General features: G+C 39.3%; 1 protein-coding gene across 5 annotated transcripts in view; it reads left to right on the top strand.

Moving 5' to 3' along the window:
- CNKSR3 (CNKSR family member 3) overlaps positions 1-17,049 on the top strand; it is a 70,731-nt gene extending 53,682 nt beyond the window's left edge. For all 5 annotated transcript variants that reach the window (XM_064649191.1, XM_064649192.1, XM_064649195.1 and 2 more), the window contains 3 exons: positions 1,229-1,437; positions 1,908-1,997; positions 3,507-17,049. In XM_064649191.1, the coding sequence (XP_064505261.1) occupies positions 1,229-1,437; positions 1,908-1,997; positions 3,507-3,805 (598 nt within the window). In that variant the 3' untranslated portion in view covers positions 3,806-17,049. The remainder of the gene's footprint in view (positions 1-1,228; positions 1,438-1,907; positions 1,998-3,506) is intronic.
- The last annotated feature ends 305 nt before the right edge of the window (positions 17,050-17,354 follow it).

Raw genomic sequence — 17,354 nt, 5'->3', positions numbered from 1 at the left:
AAAGCAAATGTGGGAAGTTGTGGCAGGCAGGAAGAGGAGAAAGGGCAGTTCTTTTGCTTTCTGTTTGGCTTTTTATTTTGACCTCTGCATGTTTTGATTTTTTTCTTGAAACGGTGGTGCATTTCTGTGGTGGTTGCTTTCCCCCTCTCCTCCCCTCACCATCATCCTGTTCCCTTCCCTTCCTGGTGTGGATCTTCTCTGGTCCACGCTGGGAGGCAGAGAGCAGTGTTTGGTTTCCCTCCCTATGGCACAGTCTCCACGTGGTGGTGGTGTAGGAGAGCTCTCCATAGACATACAGTTGTGATGTAACATTTGAGTCCAATTTGCAGTCTCTGAATTTCCATAAATAGCTCCTTCCCATTAGTGGAGGGCTGGAAAAGTGGTATGTGCTGACTGGGGGCTGCTGTGAATACTGGGGTATATATGTGCTTAGGCAGCCAGCTGTGTACTTTGATGCCTGACTGGGCTAATGGTTGCTTCAAGCAATAGGATTGTAGCATGTACAGGGAAAGGAAAAAAAACCAAACAGGCAAATCTTAAGTTGGAGGGTAGCTTCTCTTGCAAAAGTACTTGCAGGGACATGTTCTAAAAATTGCTGTTCCTGGCCTTGGGAATGAGAGATTGCTCTGGGAAGGGAGTTCCTGCAGAATTTAATCAAAATCATATATGCATATATATCTGTGTATGTGTGTAGGTATATATATATACACATACGTATGTATATATGTGTATATATATATATATACACACTATGAATCTATTATTGGAACTCTCAAGGAGGGAGAGAGAAAGTGGTAAATATTCAGTGACAGTTATTGGTCTCCTACAGTGACTGAAAACCATAGTCCCTCAGAGGTGTTGCCATGACACAGAGATGGATAAATTTGTGTAGCACTCCTGATTCACAGCTGCATACTGAGCAGGCAGCGAATCAGGGGCTTTGATGCCCTCAGGTCAGAAAGATCTCATTTATCAAAATCTTTTGCATGAGTGGAACCTCTAAACTTCTCTGTGTGTTAAATTCCTGGCTCGTTACCGGTGAATATGGCATAAGGAAGGTAGCTTTCTCTTCTGACTTGGTTTGTTTTTTTTTTTTTTTCCCCAGCTTGTTTACAGCACAGTGCCAGTTGTCATAAGCATGACTGGGTGCTAGAAGTGTGTTTCAAACCTAGTCATGTCTGTAGTGTTAAACTCTTAAGTTACTAACTGAGGTGACATGTCCTTTCAGAGATGAAAAGGGGAGCTTTGTGTATGGAGGAGGCAACAAACACAGTCAACCATTAACTGGGTCCAAGGGGGCCGAGTCTCCCAATTCTTTTCTGGATCAGGAGAGTCGAAGACGAAGGTTTACTATTGCTGATTCAGATCAGTTGCCTGGGTATCCTCTGGAAGTAAATATCCTACCAGCCAAGATGAGGGAAAAAACACAGTCCTATGGTGAGTTTATTCCTCTCTCATTATCAGTGTTATGATAAGTGCTTTGGTCAGTTCAAAGTGATTTGTGTTAGAAAACTGTTCATTAGACTTGATGGGTGGGCCTTCTCTGCAAATTGTAATTGAAATTACACATCTGAAATAATTTCACTTAAATGCCGTTATTTCTGTAATGAGTGTCGTTCAGCTGGGCTCTGCTGCTACAGATGGCCATTTCCATGTGTGTTTTGGTTATAACATTATGTCCACTGCTGTAAATGAACAAGTGTGTTCAATCAAAGCTGTTCAATCTCAGCACACTGATCTCTTATTATTGATACCACCAGTGGAAGTATCTTCAAATATTTTTTTTTCTGCAATTTGGACTCCTTATTGCTGTATCTCTCCCTTTGTTTAATTGTGAAAAGTATCAATTTAAAAATTGTTTTCCTTAACCTTTTGTAATTCCTCATAACCTTCTATGTTGCCTCTAGGAAAACCTCGTCCATTGTCAATGCCTGCTGATGGAAGTTGGATAGGAGCTGCAGAACGCTTCTCTAGGCCACGAGGATTAGGGAGAAAAGGCAAGGTTTTAGGTGTCATCCCTCCTTCTCTTCCCTTACTCTCCAAAATTTCCTTGGGGTGAACTGCATGAAAGTGTTTAAATTAGGAACGGAGGACTATGGTTTGCATATTGCTGAGCTGATCCAAGGTGACAGTTGTTGGTTTTAGCAGGAATGCCAGATGGTAGTTGTGAAATTTGTGAGGCTATTCAGTGCTGGGACTCAAACTTTTTCCTGTCTTGGAATTCTTGTGAGCGTTAAAAGTAAGCAAGAATGACTAGGGCAGATCTGTACTTGTCTCTTTATAGGCAAGTATTGTTCTTACGCAAATCTCTTTCCCTTTCTTCTGAATTTAATATTGATTGTAAAACTACTTTTTTAATAAGTCTTTCTGTTTCTTTAGCTCACCGTGGAGGCTGTTGTACAAGCAAGCTTGTTCTCTAAATGTAAAATGTAGGGCCTTTTAGAAGTTGCTTTTTACTGTGACTCCTGTTAGAAAACAACATATTCTGCAGACATCTCTGAATGGGAGAGACAGAAGCTCATAACATTGGGTGTTAGGTTGGGTGGCTTTTTTTACTTGCTACACTGTCCTTCTTTTCCCATCCCCTTTTGCATCTGAAGAGTGGTGATTTAGGGGTGGGTACTATTAGAGTGGGAAATAAAGATGAGTAGTTTCTTCTTGAAATGACTTATGAAAGCTAATGCGTAATTCTGCGTAAAATAGATGCTGAATTCTATTATTGTAATGCAAAAATAGGAGTCCATAAGCAGTATAAACCTGAAGGGATATTAGAAACAAGCTAAGTAACAAGTCTAACAGAGTAATCACCAGGTGGCAGGGCTGTTTTTTGTGCATATGTTTTTTTGTTTAGTTTTGCTTTTGTTTTTTTGTTGACTTTTTTTAATACTTGAAATGTACCTAAGTGCTGAAGGCTTGTATGTAAGCTGTACTGAATCACATCCAAAGGCCTGCCTAGTCCAGTAGGATGCCTCTAGCAACAACTGCCACGATCAGCTGTCTAAAGAAGAGTAAAAACAGAGAAAGCATCACAAATCACTGGTCAAAACCAATTATCAAAATTAATTTCTTTTGTCCAGAGTAATATTTGTATCTTTTAAGTTACTCATGAGTTACATTGAGAAAAATATGGATTCAACTCTGGTCTCTTCAGCATTTTGAATAACATGTTACAAGACAGTTTACTAGGTCTCACCCATGATAGTGATTTGCATGATGGTAGTCTGAACTAGCATTTTTGGTGTGTGTGAATCTGGAATTTAACAGTCAAATGGTATCTTCTCTGTGTATGGATTTATTTTCTTGTTATTTCTGTTACTTAAAAAAATATTAAAGAAGCAAACAGCTATGAATCTATTGATAGCTGCTTATGTTGAGGTGGGTTATGAAAAATAACCAAAATCTAGGGAATTTCAAGTGTAACCAGAATATTTTTTATAAAAATAGAAAGTGTTAATGGAGGGGTTTGAAGTCATTAATAATTGTTTTTCCTCCTCCTGTTTGTACAGGTGAAGATGTCCTCTGCAGGTACTTCAGTAATGAAAGGATACCCCCAATCATTGAAGAAAGCCCCTCCACGCAGTACCCCCTCTCCAGGCCAGTGTCTGACAAGCAGTTAGTGAAGGGAACGGATTATATTCGAGGCAGCAGGTGTTTTATGAATACAGACCTCCACAACAGTGCAACGATTCCTTTTCAAGAGGAAGGTGCTAAAAAATCGTCGGTTACATCATCCACAAAACACTCCTCTGCAGAACCCTCACTGCTGGTCAGTTGGATCACAAGACTGAAATTGTTGACTCACTGACTATTGTCCACAGCGCTGTTACCAAGTGCCTTTGCTCATCGATCAGACTTCTCTACTTTTCGGCTTAACTGACGCATAGTGACTAATGCGGTATTCTTTTCCTGGAGAACCTTACATTTTTGCCTTTTTGTGACTTTTGACAGATCAGAGGGTGTCATAGTGCAAGGAGGGGAAAAAAGATAAAGATCAAGTTCCTCTTCCTGGCCAAAAGCTGAAGGCATTTATTCCCATGGAAATAAGTAGAATTCAGTGAGATAAAGGCCACACATGACCTGGAATGTGCGTAGTGACTCAGAAGAAAGAATTGTTTTACCGTGGAGTCCAGTGGCACTTTAGTTGTCTGAATGCTCAGAGACTGGTGTGACTGGCTGGGTGTCAGAGTATGCAGAGCTCAGCACAAGTTGCGTTGCGTTACTCTCCTGACCAGGAAAGATAAGCAGAGAAACAGTGGTTTTGTGCAGCTTACTGATGCTGTTGCAAATACTGCGTGAGATCAACCTTGTGAGGAAGCAGTAACAGTGTTGCTGTTCTTTCTCTGATACCAGAAATTCTATGAAGGCTTAGGAAGAGAGTTCTCTCATTCAGAGATTTTAGGAAATTGGACTAATTTAATTATAAATCAATCCAACCTGATATATAAACTATTTTATTGAAATCACAGTAGAAATAAAGAGCACTGAACAACTGCAGTGCTTGTCTGTAAAGGTATATGGATTGCTACAACATGCCAAGGAAATGCATCTGTAGAGGTGGTAAAAGAATATATATTTTTTTCCTTAATTGTTTAAGAATGATTTGCTGTTAACCAAAGTAACCTTTTAAAGACAGTCCTGTTGGACTTATGAGAACTTTTACAATGGTTCAATTTTTGAATGATGTGTTGTTTTTATGAAAAATATGTGCTATCATACACTACAATTGTAAGACATCTGCTATTTCCTATATAGCTCAAATCTTTACACCTCCAGAACTTTGAAATAGCATTGGGTATTTTGGGAGAAAAATAAAACTTGTTTAACAAAAGAGGATGATATTAAAGAGGTATTGTTCAAAACAGAATGTACATAGGACTGCTAGTATGCAAACTTAAAAAAAGTTTAAAGTAATTTAAGTGTTAAATATAGTTGTATATATTTTTTACACTTAAGCTGATACTGTTTGTACCTTCCTGTATTGCAGCACTGGGCACAGCTTAGTCAAATGAAAAGTTTTTGTGTTCCCTGCTAATTATGAGACTAACTATTTTTGTAGATGATACATTGCCAACAGCCTTTACTCCTTTGGTCTTACTGAAAAGAAGGATTTGTATTTAATAATTGGTGGGTAAAGAGGGGAATTAAGTACTAGTTTTCACTTTGGACTGGGGCAGGAATCACATGCGATAACATGAGCGTTAAAAACACTATAATCTGGCTGTGAACATGTGACCATTCTGTTGCAACAAGCTTATGAAGTTGTGCTACAGCCCCGCAGAGAGAGACAGGGTGTTTCAGTTGTCAATTAATTATGTTTGATTGTGAGTGGTGATTTAGGTGGGGGCTGGTTTGGACCTTTCTAATCAAAGCAGATTATAATATGTCCATCTTGTGGCACTCTTCTCCACTGCCCGAGATGGCAATCTGTGCTAGAGATGTGACCAAACACTGCTGCAATGCAGTTGAACCCTAGAACGGTTTGGTTCTGCCTCCAAGAAGAAGGCTGAAACTGCCATGTTGTGGGCACTGTGATGTAGTATAGTCCAACCTCAAATTGACTGAACTGTTTTAAAGTAAATCACAGTTACTAGATCAAAGATGTTGTCTAAACAAGACTTTTAAAATGGAAATTTTGCTCATCTCCAGTGTCCTGTTTTCCACAGTTTAAGAGTGCTCTATAGTTTAGGGGTAAAAAAAAAGTCCCACAGATCTAGGAATAAATCACAGTCAATATCTTTCTGGCATAACCTGAGAAAAATGTAGGTAACAAGTTAGAAACTGCTATTATGCAGAAACCTGGCTTATCTCTTGGTATCAAAGGTACATGTATCTGTTCTATCAAAAACTATGCCTAAGCTGACTTCCCTAATTAGTACAACATACATATCCAGATATCCTGTCGTGGTACAGCAGTCCACACTACTCTGAATACTCTGTCACAGCAGCGAAACAACACAGTTAAATGGAAAAGATCATAAATCCCATGAAAATGAAAAAGAATATTTAGTACTCCTGCATATATGTATAGTGAAGAAGGTATACTTCAGAAATAGAGAGCAGGCTTCTATTTTAGTCTGTAGAGTATTTGCAAGGCAGTACCTTGAATGTTCCCTTACATAACTGTTGCAAGAAAATACTATTTTAGATAGTAATGTGCAAGAGGAAATAAGACATAAATACGAATACTAATGGCTTGTAGAGACAGAGTTCAGGGCAATTCTTCAAGCAATGTGTTTCCTCTATTATTATGGATAATTAAATTAATCAGTGTTTGAATTCTGGATGGCCAAAAGAGGTGAACAGACTACTGTATTATACTAATTTTATGCTAATCAATTAACTGATAACCTTTTCTTCCTCATAAGCAGGGCTTGTTTTAAAAACAACATATTTCATAAGGTGTGTGCTCATTGAACAGAGAGGAAAAAATAAAAATCTAAAACTTAGCCAAACGAGGAAACAGATGATGAAGACTAGTTTTATAGTTGGAGAGGATAAAGAATTTTCTTCTTGCATATTTTTTTGTCCAAATCTTATGTCCTATTTTATTATGTTGCCAGCACACAGCCTTCACAAACTGCTCTATACCTGTAGCCACATCCTGAATAAACCGAGTTAAACCCCTCATCAGGCTTCAACTTCAAAAAAAGCTCAAACCTTTTTTTACTTCCCTGGGAGGTTTTGCTTCCCTAGGAGTTTTTCTGCATTCATCAGTCAATTTTGGGAATATCTTACACATGATGGACAGCAGGGCTCTTCTGTGCATGCATATGCAGAAATGCCTTTGCCAGCAGGATTGGTATCTTGAAGGAAGGTGTTTGTTGTTTGTGTTGCTTGTGTTTTCTGCGCTTAAATAAGTGCTACTTCTCCTAGCTTCCACTCTACGTCCTAGTGCACCACCTCAGAGTGTGAGTTAGAAATACTTGTGTACAACTGGAAACAAGTGTTAGGTCCTTTGGAGTACTCTGACTTTGTCCTGCTGTACAGCTGTAGCTTCTTTTTTCTCTGTAGCCCGAGTTTTTCTTTGCACATGCTGTGGTGATGGAGCATGTGCTTTTTGAGGCAATCACATATGAATGCTTTTGTCACCTTGCAGAATGTAAGGTTTTTATAATGGAGAAGAGCTCTCAAGAAAGCCATTGACTTACACTAAAATACAGAAAGAGCATTCCAAAAGGACTCAGCTTGTAGAATGAAGAAAGAGGGGCCAGGCTAAGCTACATATATTGGTCTGTGTTGTGTTGAACGCTGTTTCAGCTGCATGGCAGTAACTCTCAAAGAAAGCAACTCACACAAGTGCAGCACACATGTACTTCTGCTGCATTTGTATGATGCTAGAATATGAAACAGTCATTCAAAGTAGTTATATATAGTTCCACACTATATATAGTTATATATATATATAGTTATATATATATATATAGTTCCACACTATATATAGTTATATATAGTTCTACTTGAGCTGTAATATGTATAACAAAAGCAGTCAAGAGCTGCTGTCAATATGTAATTTCACCAAATTCTGCTGCCCACACTGCTGCTACATCGGTTTAAAATAGTATGCCCTCTTTATCCTGTTGCCTGCACAATGCAGACCCAGCTCTCTGGCAAGTCCCTAAACATCAGTTTTGTCTTCTTTTGTGATAGTGATGAGATTGTGTCATTCCCATGGGGCCTCATGCAGTGATCCGAAAGCTTAGTTTGGGTTTTTCTGGACTTAGTCCAAAAGTAGAAGGTCAAATTTAAAAACAGTATTACTGAAACAGTATTACTTTGAGTTGGGATTTCTTTTTTATACATACTAAATATGAAACAGGGAGGAGCTGTCTGTTGCATGTACTTTGCCAGAAGGAGGAAAAATAAGGATTACATATTCAGTGGAGGTAAAAACTCCAGATCTTTGGGTGTCCTCCAGTTCTTGCCAGTGTGAGAAATGTGTTTGTTTTAGCATGACATAGAATAGATGTAAACATTTCTTTTTAAACCTCTCTGTGTGGCCACCTCAGTTGTTCAGGATAATGTAAGCCACTGACTTTCTCCCTTAAGTGGTTATAGAGTTAGCCCAATATATTTTTTTGGGAGAGGACAAAGATATCTTTTCTTAGACAAATACATGATTGATTAACTGGGTATGGAGACAGAGGAATTAAGCATAAAACTAGTGCTGGAGAGTACTGATTTATTGGGAGAATCCTTGGGATCAGTTTAAGACTGTGGTTCCTGTTTGTTCCCTGGGCTCTGGTGAGGATGAACGGTTCACTATGCATCTATGCAGGGTTACAGTTTGGCAGCTAGGCAGCAGCCAAGGAATCAGAGAACAGCCCAGTCCAATTTACTGTGCCATCTTCAGCAAAGTGGGTTAGTTGTTTGGGCTTCTTTGGTTTTGATTTTTTGGTTGGTTGCTTGTCTCCCTTCCCTGTCTCCATAAGTGTAGCCCTCCTTCAGTAAAAATGGGCCAAAGTAGGAACTGTTGAGATGTACCTGTGGAGCAAACACAACAAGATCCTGATGAAGCAGTGGGCTGTGCTTGCTGATGAGGCCAAGCTGCCATGTGTTTAGATGTGCTCTGGGAATGCCTTTGCAGGTAATGAGCCTCAGACCTTGTGACTTTTGCTTAGGGACTTTTTTGTTCAGGCAATATTTACTGAGAGGTGTAGAAAATGCCACAGTCTAAACTGATATATGTATTTAATGTTCTTTCCCAAAGTAATCATGTATCTCAATGTTACCTAATAATGGGTTTTCCTCTTCCATCCCCCATTAGCTGTTTTCAGTACAAATGTTTCTCAGGAAATCCTCCCATATTTCCAGTGTAAATGTTAATAATTCCAAGTAGTCACAAATGGACCATAATATTTTAAACTGTAAAAAACAAAAACAACAACAAAAAACCAAACCAAACAAACAAAACTTCAAAACCAAAACACAAGAAGAAACACTTTTTCTACCTTGTGAATAACAACTTTATGAATAATAATGAAACTAAGGATTTTTACTCAGGTGAAAGATCAGCCAGACTTTAGTGGCTGCATCTTGCGTGATTTGTTTGATTTTATTACATGACAGTAGGAAGTGAGGCCTGTAGTTCAGGTATTGTAGATTCTTGCAGAGCAAGGTGTTTAAATGTGTCTCCACAGAACCTGACCAAAGGCTTTCTTAGGTGTAATGCAGCTTCTCATAAGACTGTCTTCCCTAAGCCCACTGAATGTCCCATTGAATATGCAGAAGTCTTAATATCATCTGACATAGTTCTTGACCATTTGTTTCTGGTGAGAAGTTGATATAAGTTGCTATAAGTGAGCAGGATGAGAAGAAAATACATGATGTCCAAAATTAATTATTTCCCTTTCTGTATGTCCTTCTTCCTCTTTGACATTCTCCTCCTTACACTAAGGCCAAGGGACTTTCCAGGAATTTATTGCACAAACAAAGAGCTATAAATCCTTTTAATATTTATAGCATAATCTAGTTTGTTTTGATGTCTGAGATAGTTTTGGCCAGAGCTTTCCAGTAAAAATAGCACGGCCCCCAAGACAGTATTTCCAAGCTCTTGATTCTTTTAAGAATTCCTCTCTGCTTAGTAAACTGTTGGCTTATATTCTACTTTGAAGCTGCTTAGACCACCCCAAGCAGTCCTTGGCCTTTTAGGTCCAAACACATTGGCTTATTGCTGGACGGGAAGAAAGGTCTGTGTTTTTTCCTTGCTTGGAGTTTTTTAACTCTGGATTTGCAGGTCACATTGGAGAGATGGATGCCAACCTACCACAGAGGTCTTCTGTCTTTCCCTGCCTGCCCTCTCCTGCTGTCTGTGTAGTGGCTAGGTGGGATGGAGGGACAAGAAGGCAAGGAGGAATCCAGAAGCTAAAGTAGCAGCCCCTCTCTTCCCTTCTTCCTGCTTAGGAGATGAGTGGCAGGCCTCTGATTCACCTCTCAAAACATGTTTAGAAAGGTTTTGGTTTTGGTTACAGAGGAGATGAGTAATTGTTCAGGTATGTTTTTAGAAGTAATAAAGACAGGAAATACGAATGTTTAGGATCAAGTGGACGTAATTGTTTCCCTCGGGATGCTGCTGCGTGGGGCTGGCCATTAACCCTTGACGCAGCAGGCTCCATGGCGCCCTCTCCTGCTGTCACTCGGGCAGCTCTGTAGCTTTCTGTCAGGGATGGGCTGGATTTTTACTGACAGCTTTCTGCTGCCTTGTAGTTAAGTATGGGATTTCCTTCCTCTCCCCGTGTGGCTTTTTTTGTGAACTGGGAGCCAGGTGAGACTCTCTTCCCATTAGTAGGGAGAGAGGAGAGGCTGGTGTGGTGTGTTGGCTCATACACCTGGTTCTCATTTCTTGTGGTCGATAAACTGTACTTGATTGCTGTGGCTGTGGTCCCAATGAGTTGTAGGTCAGAACTAGTTTAAGGGTATACTTGAATAGCAGATGAATCTGGGACTGGAAAACTAAAAAAAAAAAAAAACCAAACAAAAAGAACCCCACCAGAATAAAAGGCTAATGTGACAAGATACATGAGTTGTTCTTTGATTTGCAAAGTTTGTTTTCTTCTGGAAGTGTGGGAACATTGTAGAAGGATGAATGTGTTGCACAGTGTTACCGCAGAGGTAATGTGAGGGAGCCGTTTAAAAACCAAAAAGGCTTGGCAGCACATAAGCTCCAGGTATGGCACAGGCACGTTTCACCTGGTGCTGCACTGAGAGGCTTTTATTAAGGTGAAGTGGACCAGTAAGCTGGGCCTATTGGAGACAGGCAGTGAGGCAGACACCCCAAGGTGCTCACTCCCTGGTGAATCTGGCCACAAGAAATGTGTTTGACATGCTACTGCCTGGGGCTGGCTGCTGTCCTTGGAATGGATGTGGTTTCTATGTAGGAAATAACTTCTCTAGCAGAATGTAGAAAAGGCTCAGGTTTTGGTATCATGACTCATTTTCCCAGTGGTTGACCAAAGAGCAGGGGGCGTGATGGGGAGCTGTCGTGAGATGTACTCTTGTTGCTATTAAGAAATGGCAGGGATTGAAAACATATATCACCAGAAATTTGAAGTTCAGAAAGCCTGGACCACCCACGGTAGCCAAAGCACATGACATCTCCTATGGGTCACTCCTGCAAATGGGAATTTTTGGTCTAGTTTACAATGAAATATTTGATGTTTTCAAAATGTAGAAGATTTCGGGTACCCTCTGGTCTCACTGTTTACTGCTCACATAGCTGGCTGTGAGAGGAGACATCTTGGCAAGGGTGGCCAACTCTGGTAGTGTTGACTCAGGGCAGGAGCTGTGAGGTGAGAGATGCATCAAGCGGATTAGTTTGATACAAGCTTTTCAGGTTGGATGTGTGTAACAGATCTACATCTTAACAGGAAGTGCAAGTCAGTTATAAAATCACAAAAAACGTACAAAAACCATTAGTGGAAGAAGAGATGCTGCCAAAACATGGTTTTCTGTTGCTTTCCAGTATTCTTGCCTAGCTTGCACCTCTAAGACAAAGTCCCAGGTGGTGCCCTAATGAAAAGTGGCACACTAGGTGACCCCCTTTGTTGTTCAAAGCACCAGGCCAAGCAATGTTTCTGTTACTTTTCCTATGTGTCTTGAGTGACTTCCAGTGATGACCAGTCCATTCAGTCTGTTGCCACCTTTTCCTTTTGCTCAAGGTGCCCTTGCTGAGCACCTTAGAGCAGTTTCTGCATTGTCACACTTGTGTGCGTGCAGAAGGCAATGTTGTGTTCAACGTGCTTTGTGCTGCTTTTATACTTGAGAATAAATAAACATTTCTTCTGGTAAGTTAACAGGGCTTAGCAGAAGAAGTCTGCAGCACTAAGTCTGATCTTTCTTTCTACTTTTTGTGTCAAATCTGGTTAGTTTACTAAGAGCTGTTTCTGATTTATGACTGAAGGGGTGAAATGAATCTTGTTGATGAAGAGGACTCAAGTGAACATTTGAACAAATGAGGAAAGGCCAAGGAAATTAGAGAAGTAAAACCAGGCACTAATTCTTTATTTTTGAGCAGTGTTAAACATAAAATACACCGAGTAAATGTGTATGTGTTTTGCATTTGTGTGAGTTTTTTATCTCAGCCTACTCTCTGGAAACTCTTAAGATTATTCTCCTACAAGTTTCCAGACAATGAGCTGCAGGTAACTGTGGGAAACTTATGATCAAGCTGCTCCTTATTGTGCTGTTGTATTCTGGAAGAGCAGACTTCTTGCAACATCTGGCTTTTCTGTTCCTTCCCAGCCCTCCCACTCTAAAACCAGTGCACATCAAGTCAGGTGACTTTCAAAATTATGAGCTTGTCACTAGATCCTCTTTTCATTGTCCTGTTTGGTGCAACTTTTGAGAACAATATAAAATGGATTTTTAAAGGCTGCAGATGCTGCAGTACATAAGCACTGGGAGATGTAACTATCTACAGGTTTGAGAACTGGAGCCATTGTAAGGTAACAGATACACTGCTTTATTTAAGATGAAAAGTTGTTCTTTGAATAGAAATTGGGTTATGTACTTGGACTATTAAATACACATTTGTTTCAGAAATGCACAAAGTGCTATTTGTGTGCCACTTAGTAAAGTTCACGTGGAAAAGCTGAATCATCCAAGCCATCTGAATGATGCACACTATTCAGTAGTTGTTTTCTTCAGCAGGCAGCTGGTGATCTCTCTTCCTGTATTTGGGGCTTGGGTGGGGGAGGAAAAGGAAGACAGGAGTCTCTGTGGGGGGGAGACCTATTGGTTCATATGTGCAAACTTTATGATTTTCCTGAGAGATCTCTAAATTTGTGGTAAGTTAAAACTATATTTAGAGAAATGAAGAGGCAATATATGTTGCAATTGTGTTATAAAGTGTTTTATTTTAAAGTAATAATGCTTTATACATTTTTTTTAAGCATGATTTGCTTGTTATATTTGAAGCAGTGCTTCATGGGGAAGATATGGGAGTTGTGCTAGAGCTGGGGATCGTTCAGACTGGATGGCTTCTTTGCCTTCTGCTCCCCTCTTGAAATCAGGAGGTGAGCTGTGAGATTTGGTGCCTCAGTCAGCAGCCAAAAAATGGTAACTCAATTTATCTCTCGTGCTGCCCCTGTTGTAAACTTTTTAATACCCAATTTACATGTTTACCTACTGAAGCTCAATGGTAGTGAAGGGCTGTTTAATGCTGGAAAAACCCCCAGCTAATGAGTTGGGAGTCTGTCTGAGACAGACAGGTGACAGAGCTGGGGGGGAACAATAATTTTGCAGACACCCCCACACATAATCCCTGCAGCTACATCTTTAGTTTTCCACATATAGGATGTATTTATTTTTCTATGGGATATTTTCTTTATGTTGACACTGGTGAAGAAGTGGGGTTTTTATGATCTATCCCTTCATAACAGTCTGTCTTACCTATTTAGATTGTAAGAAAAATTTTTTTGTAGAAAGCCACATCTTGCAGTTGTAACTTCCTGAGCATGCTGGGTCAGGGACTTAATTGGCCTCTATTGTATTTAATAGTACAGTTTGAAGGGTCTAAGGAGCAGCAGAATGGAAAAAGCAATGCAGAGAGGCTTTACTCAGATCTCGTTAACCTGACTTTCCTTTCTTTGTGGTTGTTTTCTTTTTTTTTTTTCCCTAAAGCTGAAGAGGAACACAACCAGCAGGCATTCAAATCTTCTTTTGAATCTATACCAAACTCTGTGATTGAAAGAGAAATGAACTGCCTGGGAACTGATGGCAAATTACTTGTATTTCTAACCAACACAGAACAGAGAAAAAAAAAAAGGGTCAGGGCTCTTGTTCTCAGCAGATTCTTCAAGAGAGCTTCTAATTGACTCTACTAGGGGGGCACTTCCATTCCTTTTGATGAGTGTCGCTTTAGGACTGGCAATGCCTGCAATAACCTGAAGTACAGGTAGTTCTAATTAGGGGGAAACAGCCCCCTTGCTTAGAAAACATTGACCTTTGAGGAAATATTAAATCAAATTATGTTGCATAGTCTTAAGAAAAGGTGACTGCATTGGTGTCTTAAGAACAAACATTAAAGATTTATGTAAGAAATTTATTGGACCAGTTTTTATAGGACAAGAGACAATAGGCTTAAATTACAGCAGAGAGCTTGAATTTGGTCAAAAAAACTAATGTCAAGGAGAGTTAAGCGCTGGTTTAAGATACTGAAGGGAGCTGTGGGACCTCCATTATTTGATGTCTTTAAGAACAGGTTAAGCAGCCTCTGTCAAGAATAGCCTGAGTATAATTGATCCTGCTGGGAGGAGCAGACTTAGTGATCTCTTGATGTCTCTACAACCTCATGAATTTGCAGAGATGTGAGTAGGCTGTATGTAAGTGCATCCTGGTAGAGTTCATCAAGAACTTTCAGGCCCTTCTGGATAAAAGTCACCATACATGCTTCACCATAACTGTAGTGAAGTTTTGATGTTTAAAGGAGATTGAAGCAATCAAATGAATGCATGAAAAGATTCAGTTCAGTGACACCACACAGGAAAAAAGGATAGGGAGCAGTAACATACAGAATTATTAATTTTGCGGTTTTGTAGTTATCTAGAATAAAATCATCATCTTCTTCAATTATGGTTGTCATTCCTTCAGCTGAGGTACTTGCAGAACACTGGAAAAGCATAGCTATTTATTTTGAAGAACTATGGGTTTTTTTCGCTTAATAAAAGGAAAGTGTTAGGGATGCTACTACACTTCTGAATTTTAAGGGAAAGCACTTTGATAGATGTAAAAGATAGTTTAGCCTTTGAAAATGAAAACAACAGATTTATAAAATCTGCTCTTTTATACTGCTTCCTTTGAGATGATAGAGTTGAAAGACACATTCCCATACCCTTGCCATTTCTAATATAATCCTTAATTTTTAAAAAGGAAAGTAACTTGCGGACAGACAGGTTAGTTCTGTGCTTTTGGAAGTATCTTGTTTGTGTACATAAGTTCCCTGTTAAACTGTGAAGCAAAAGATAACCCACCTTCATCTTCTTTCAGTCAGTGGGTGTCCCAGGGATATGAACTTTGGAAAGGCACACAGAGTGAATTATACCGAGAAATTAATTTCTCACACAGTGCGATTTGTCAGTGGCCAGTCTCCAGAAAGCAGCACCAGATGCCCTGAATATTTTGGCATTCAAGTCTGTTGAAATCTCCAAAGAGGAGGAAGTGAAAGAATGGTGGCAAGTCTCTTGCGAGCAGTTTTGGGGATATGGGACTTCATTTGCACATGAGTGCGACAGCTCTCTTCAACAAAAAACAGGGTGGGAAGTGGGATAGACTGTATCTCTTCTACCACTCAAAGGACTGAGCCATCTGCTTTTCCATGTCATCACGAAACAGTGTCTGGTCTGCTGTCTTATCTCTTCTGTGGACTATTTATTCTTTCCATAAGTAACACATATGCTTCTTTGGATCTGTCACTATTGCCCTCACTACAATTCAGTGCACATGTAAAGCCAGTAGTTATTTTAGGAAGCAATAGCATCAGATTTCAAAATATATTCTTGGCAAGTTTTCAGATAATCCATTTATATGCAGTTACAGTGCTTTGAAGATATAAAGTGCCACGTTACTGATAAGTACTGATTAGTCATGCAAATAAATGGAAATATTTTAATTAGGGCATTTTCAACATGACTCGTACTGTGGAGAAGAACCTATATAAACATTAAATAGGTAATTTATTAGTGAGAACAACCTATGATTAAGGGCGTTGTGTTTTAATTTTTTTGGGGAGAATAATATACATAAAAAGCAAAGTACTAATGCAAGAGAGTAGCAGCCTGATAAGCTAAAAAACAATCACTAATAAGCTATGTTTTTCAAAGTATGCATAAAGCTACAAATGAGATGTTTGTGTCTCTTCACGTCTGCTTGAACCACAGTATAATTTTGAGTAAGCTGGAGATGCTTAAATATGTACTGCCTGAAATGTGGCAGCCTTTCCAGTTGGTCACTTTTATAGTCTACCTGCATATCCTATGGGACTATAGTAGCTTTGCTGTAGAATTTGTCATCAGTGTTCTGCCAGGACCCTTCCTTCTTGCAGTAAGGCCATGAGGCCTTCTGGTGTCTTGTAGGAGGTGTGTGAAGTGTTGCCAGGTCATTCTGTGTCTACTTCATAGTCACTTTTGTATGTATGTGCCATTATGTGTAAGGTGAATTGAAATGGAGGCCAGGATTAAGGTACAGTGTTATGCTATATTTGTTTAGGAAGGCTTTTGAGAATTATAGCCAGATCTTTTGTGTTTTTGAATGCAGTTGCACACTACACTGTTGCTTACCTTGGAAAGCAGGATTGGGTGCCTCTGTGATGAGGAGCAGAATATCAGACTATTGTTATTGATATGTGTGTTTATCAACTTGACAATATATTTGGGTGATGTAAGTGGTGAATGGACTATGGGAATACATCCATGAAACAATTCCTTGTCTCTTTGTTTTTAGTGCCAGGACTTGTTTATAGTGGAGTGTGCCAAAGTTTACCTCCAATTAAAAATCAGGAGAAGCAACAGTTTACCCCATGGTAAACCTTACTATCTGCCAGTTAGTCACAACACCCACAGTCTTTTTAATTGATGAATAAAATGCAAAGTTGTAATGTAACTGGATTTTCCAGTCTGATTTCCTAGTTTCAGTAGAATTTGCCTGAGCTTTATAAAAGTATGTAAGTATTTACATGTGTATATGTCTGAGTATATGCATATACCCATGTATTAAATTCTGTTTAAACTACTCATATAATATTTATCAGAGATGTAATGACACAGCTTGTCAGCTCTGTCTTTCAGAGTCAATCTTTTACCTTTGCTGAAAACTTTCTCAAAGAGATTAGACTTAAAAACTCTAGTCAAGGCACACGAGTCTGCTGTTGCCATATTTCCCTGTCCACACAGCAAGTCCCCTTACTGAGCGGATAAAACCAGGCACAAGTGAAAGCTTTAGTGATGCAGCTTGTGTGTAACTTGTCACTTTATGCTTATATAAGACATATATTTCTTTTGGTTTTTTTTCCTTAAACTGAGAATATACAACAATAAATTTTCACAGTCATTGAAGTTATGATGCCTATTGAGTAAGTATTTAATTCTTTTCATGTCTGTCTACACAAAGTTCAGTGCAAAACCTATCGTTGATCATTGCTGTTCTGTTGTAGTGTAAGCTGCACTCTGAGTTCGGCTGTGTCTGTATCTGCCTTTCTAGAAAGAGGTCAAATTAACATTTAGAGTGCTTTGAAAAAAACTGCTGTGATTTCATGACCTTTCTAAAACTGGTATTCTCTGCCTTTTAGAGACTTTCACTTGAAGGAATTTACAACAGATTTTCTTCTCAATCCTTCACACTTAGATCCTGGCCTCATTCCAGAG

Source organism: Pseudopipra pipra, chromosome 3 (genome assembly GCF_036250125.1).
Source record: "Pseudopipra pipra isolate bDixPip1 chromosome 3, bDixPip1.hap1, whole genome shotgun sequence".
Taxonomy (NCBI): Eukaryota; Metazoa; Chordata; class Aves; order Passeriformes; family Pipridae; genus Pseudopipra; species Pseudopipra pipra.
This window is presented reverse-complemented; position numbering and strand designations above follow the sequence as displayed.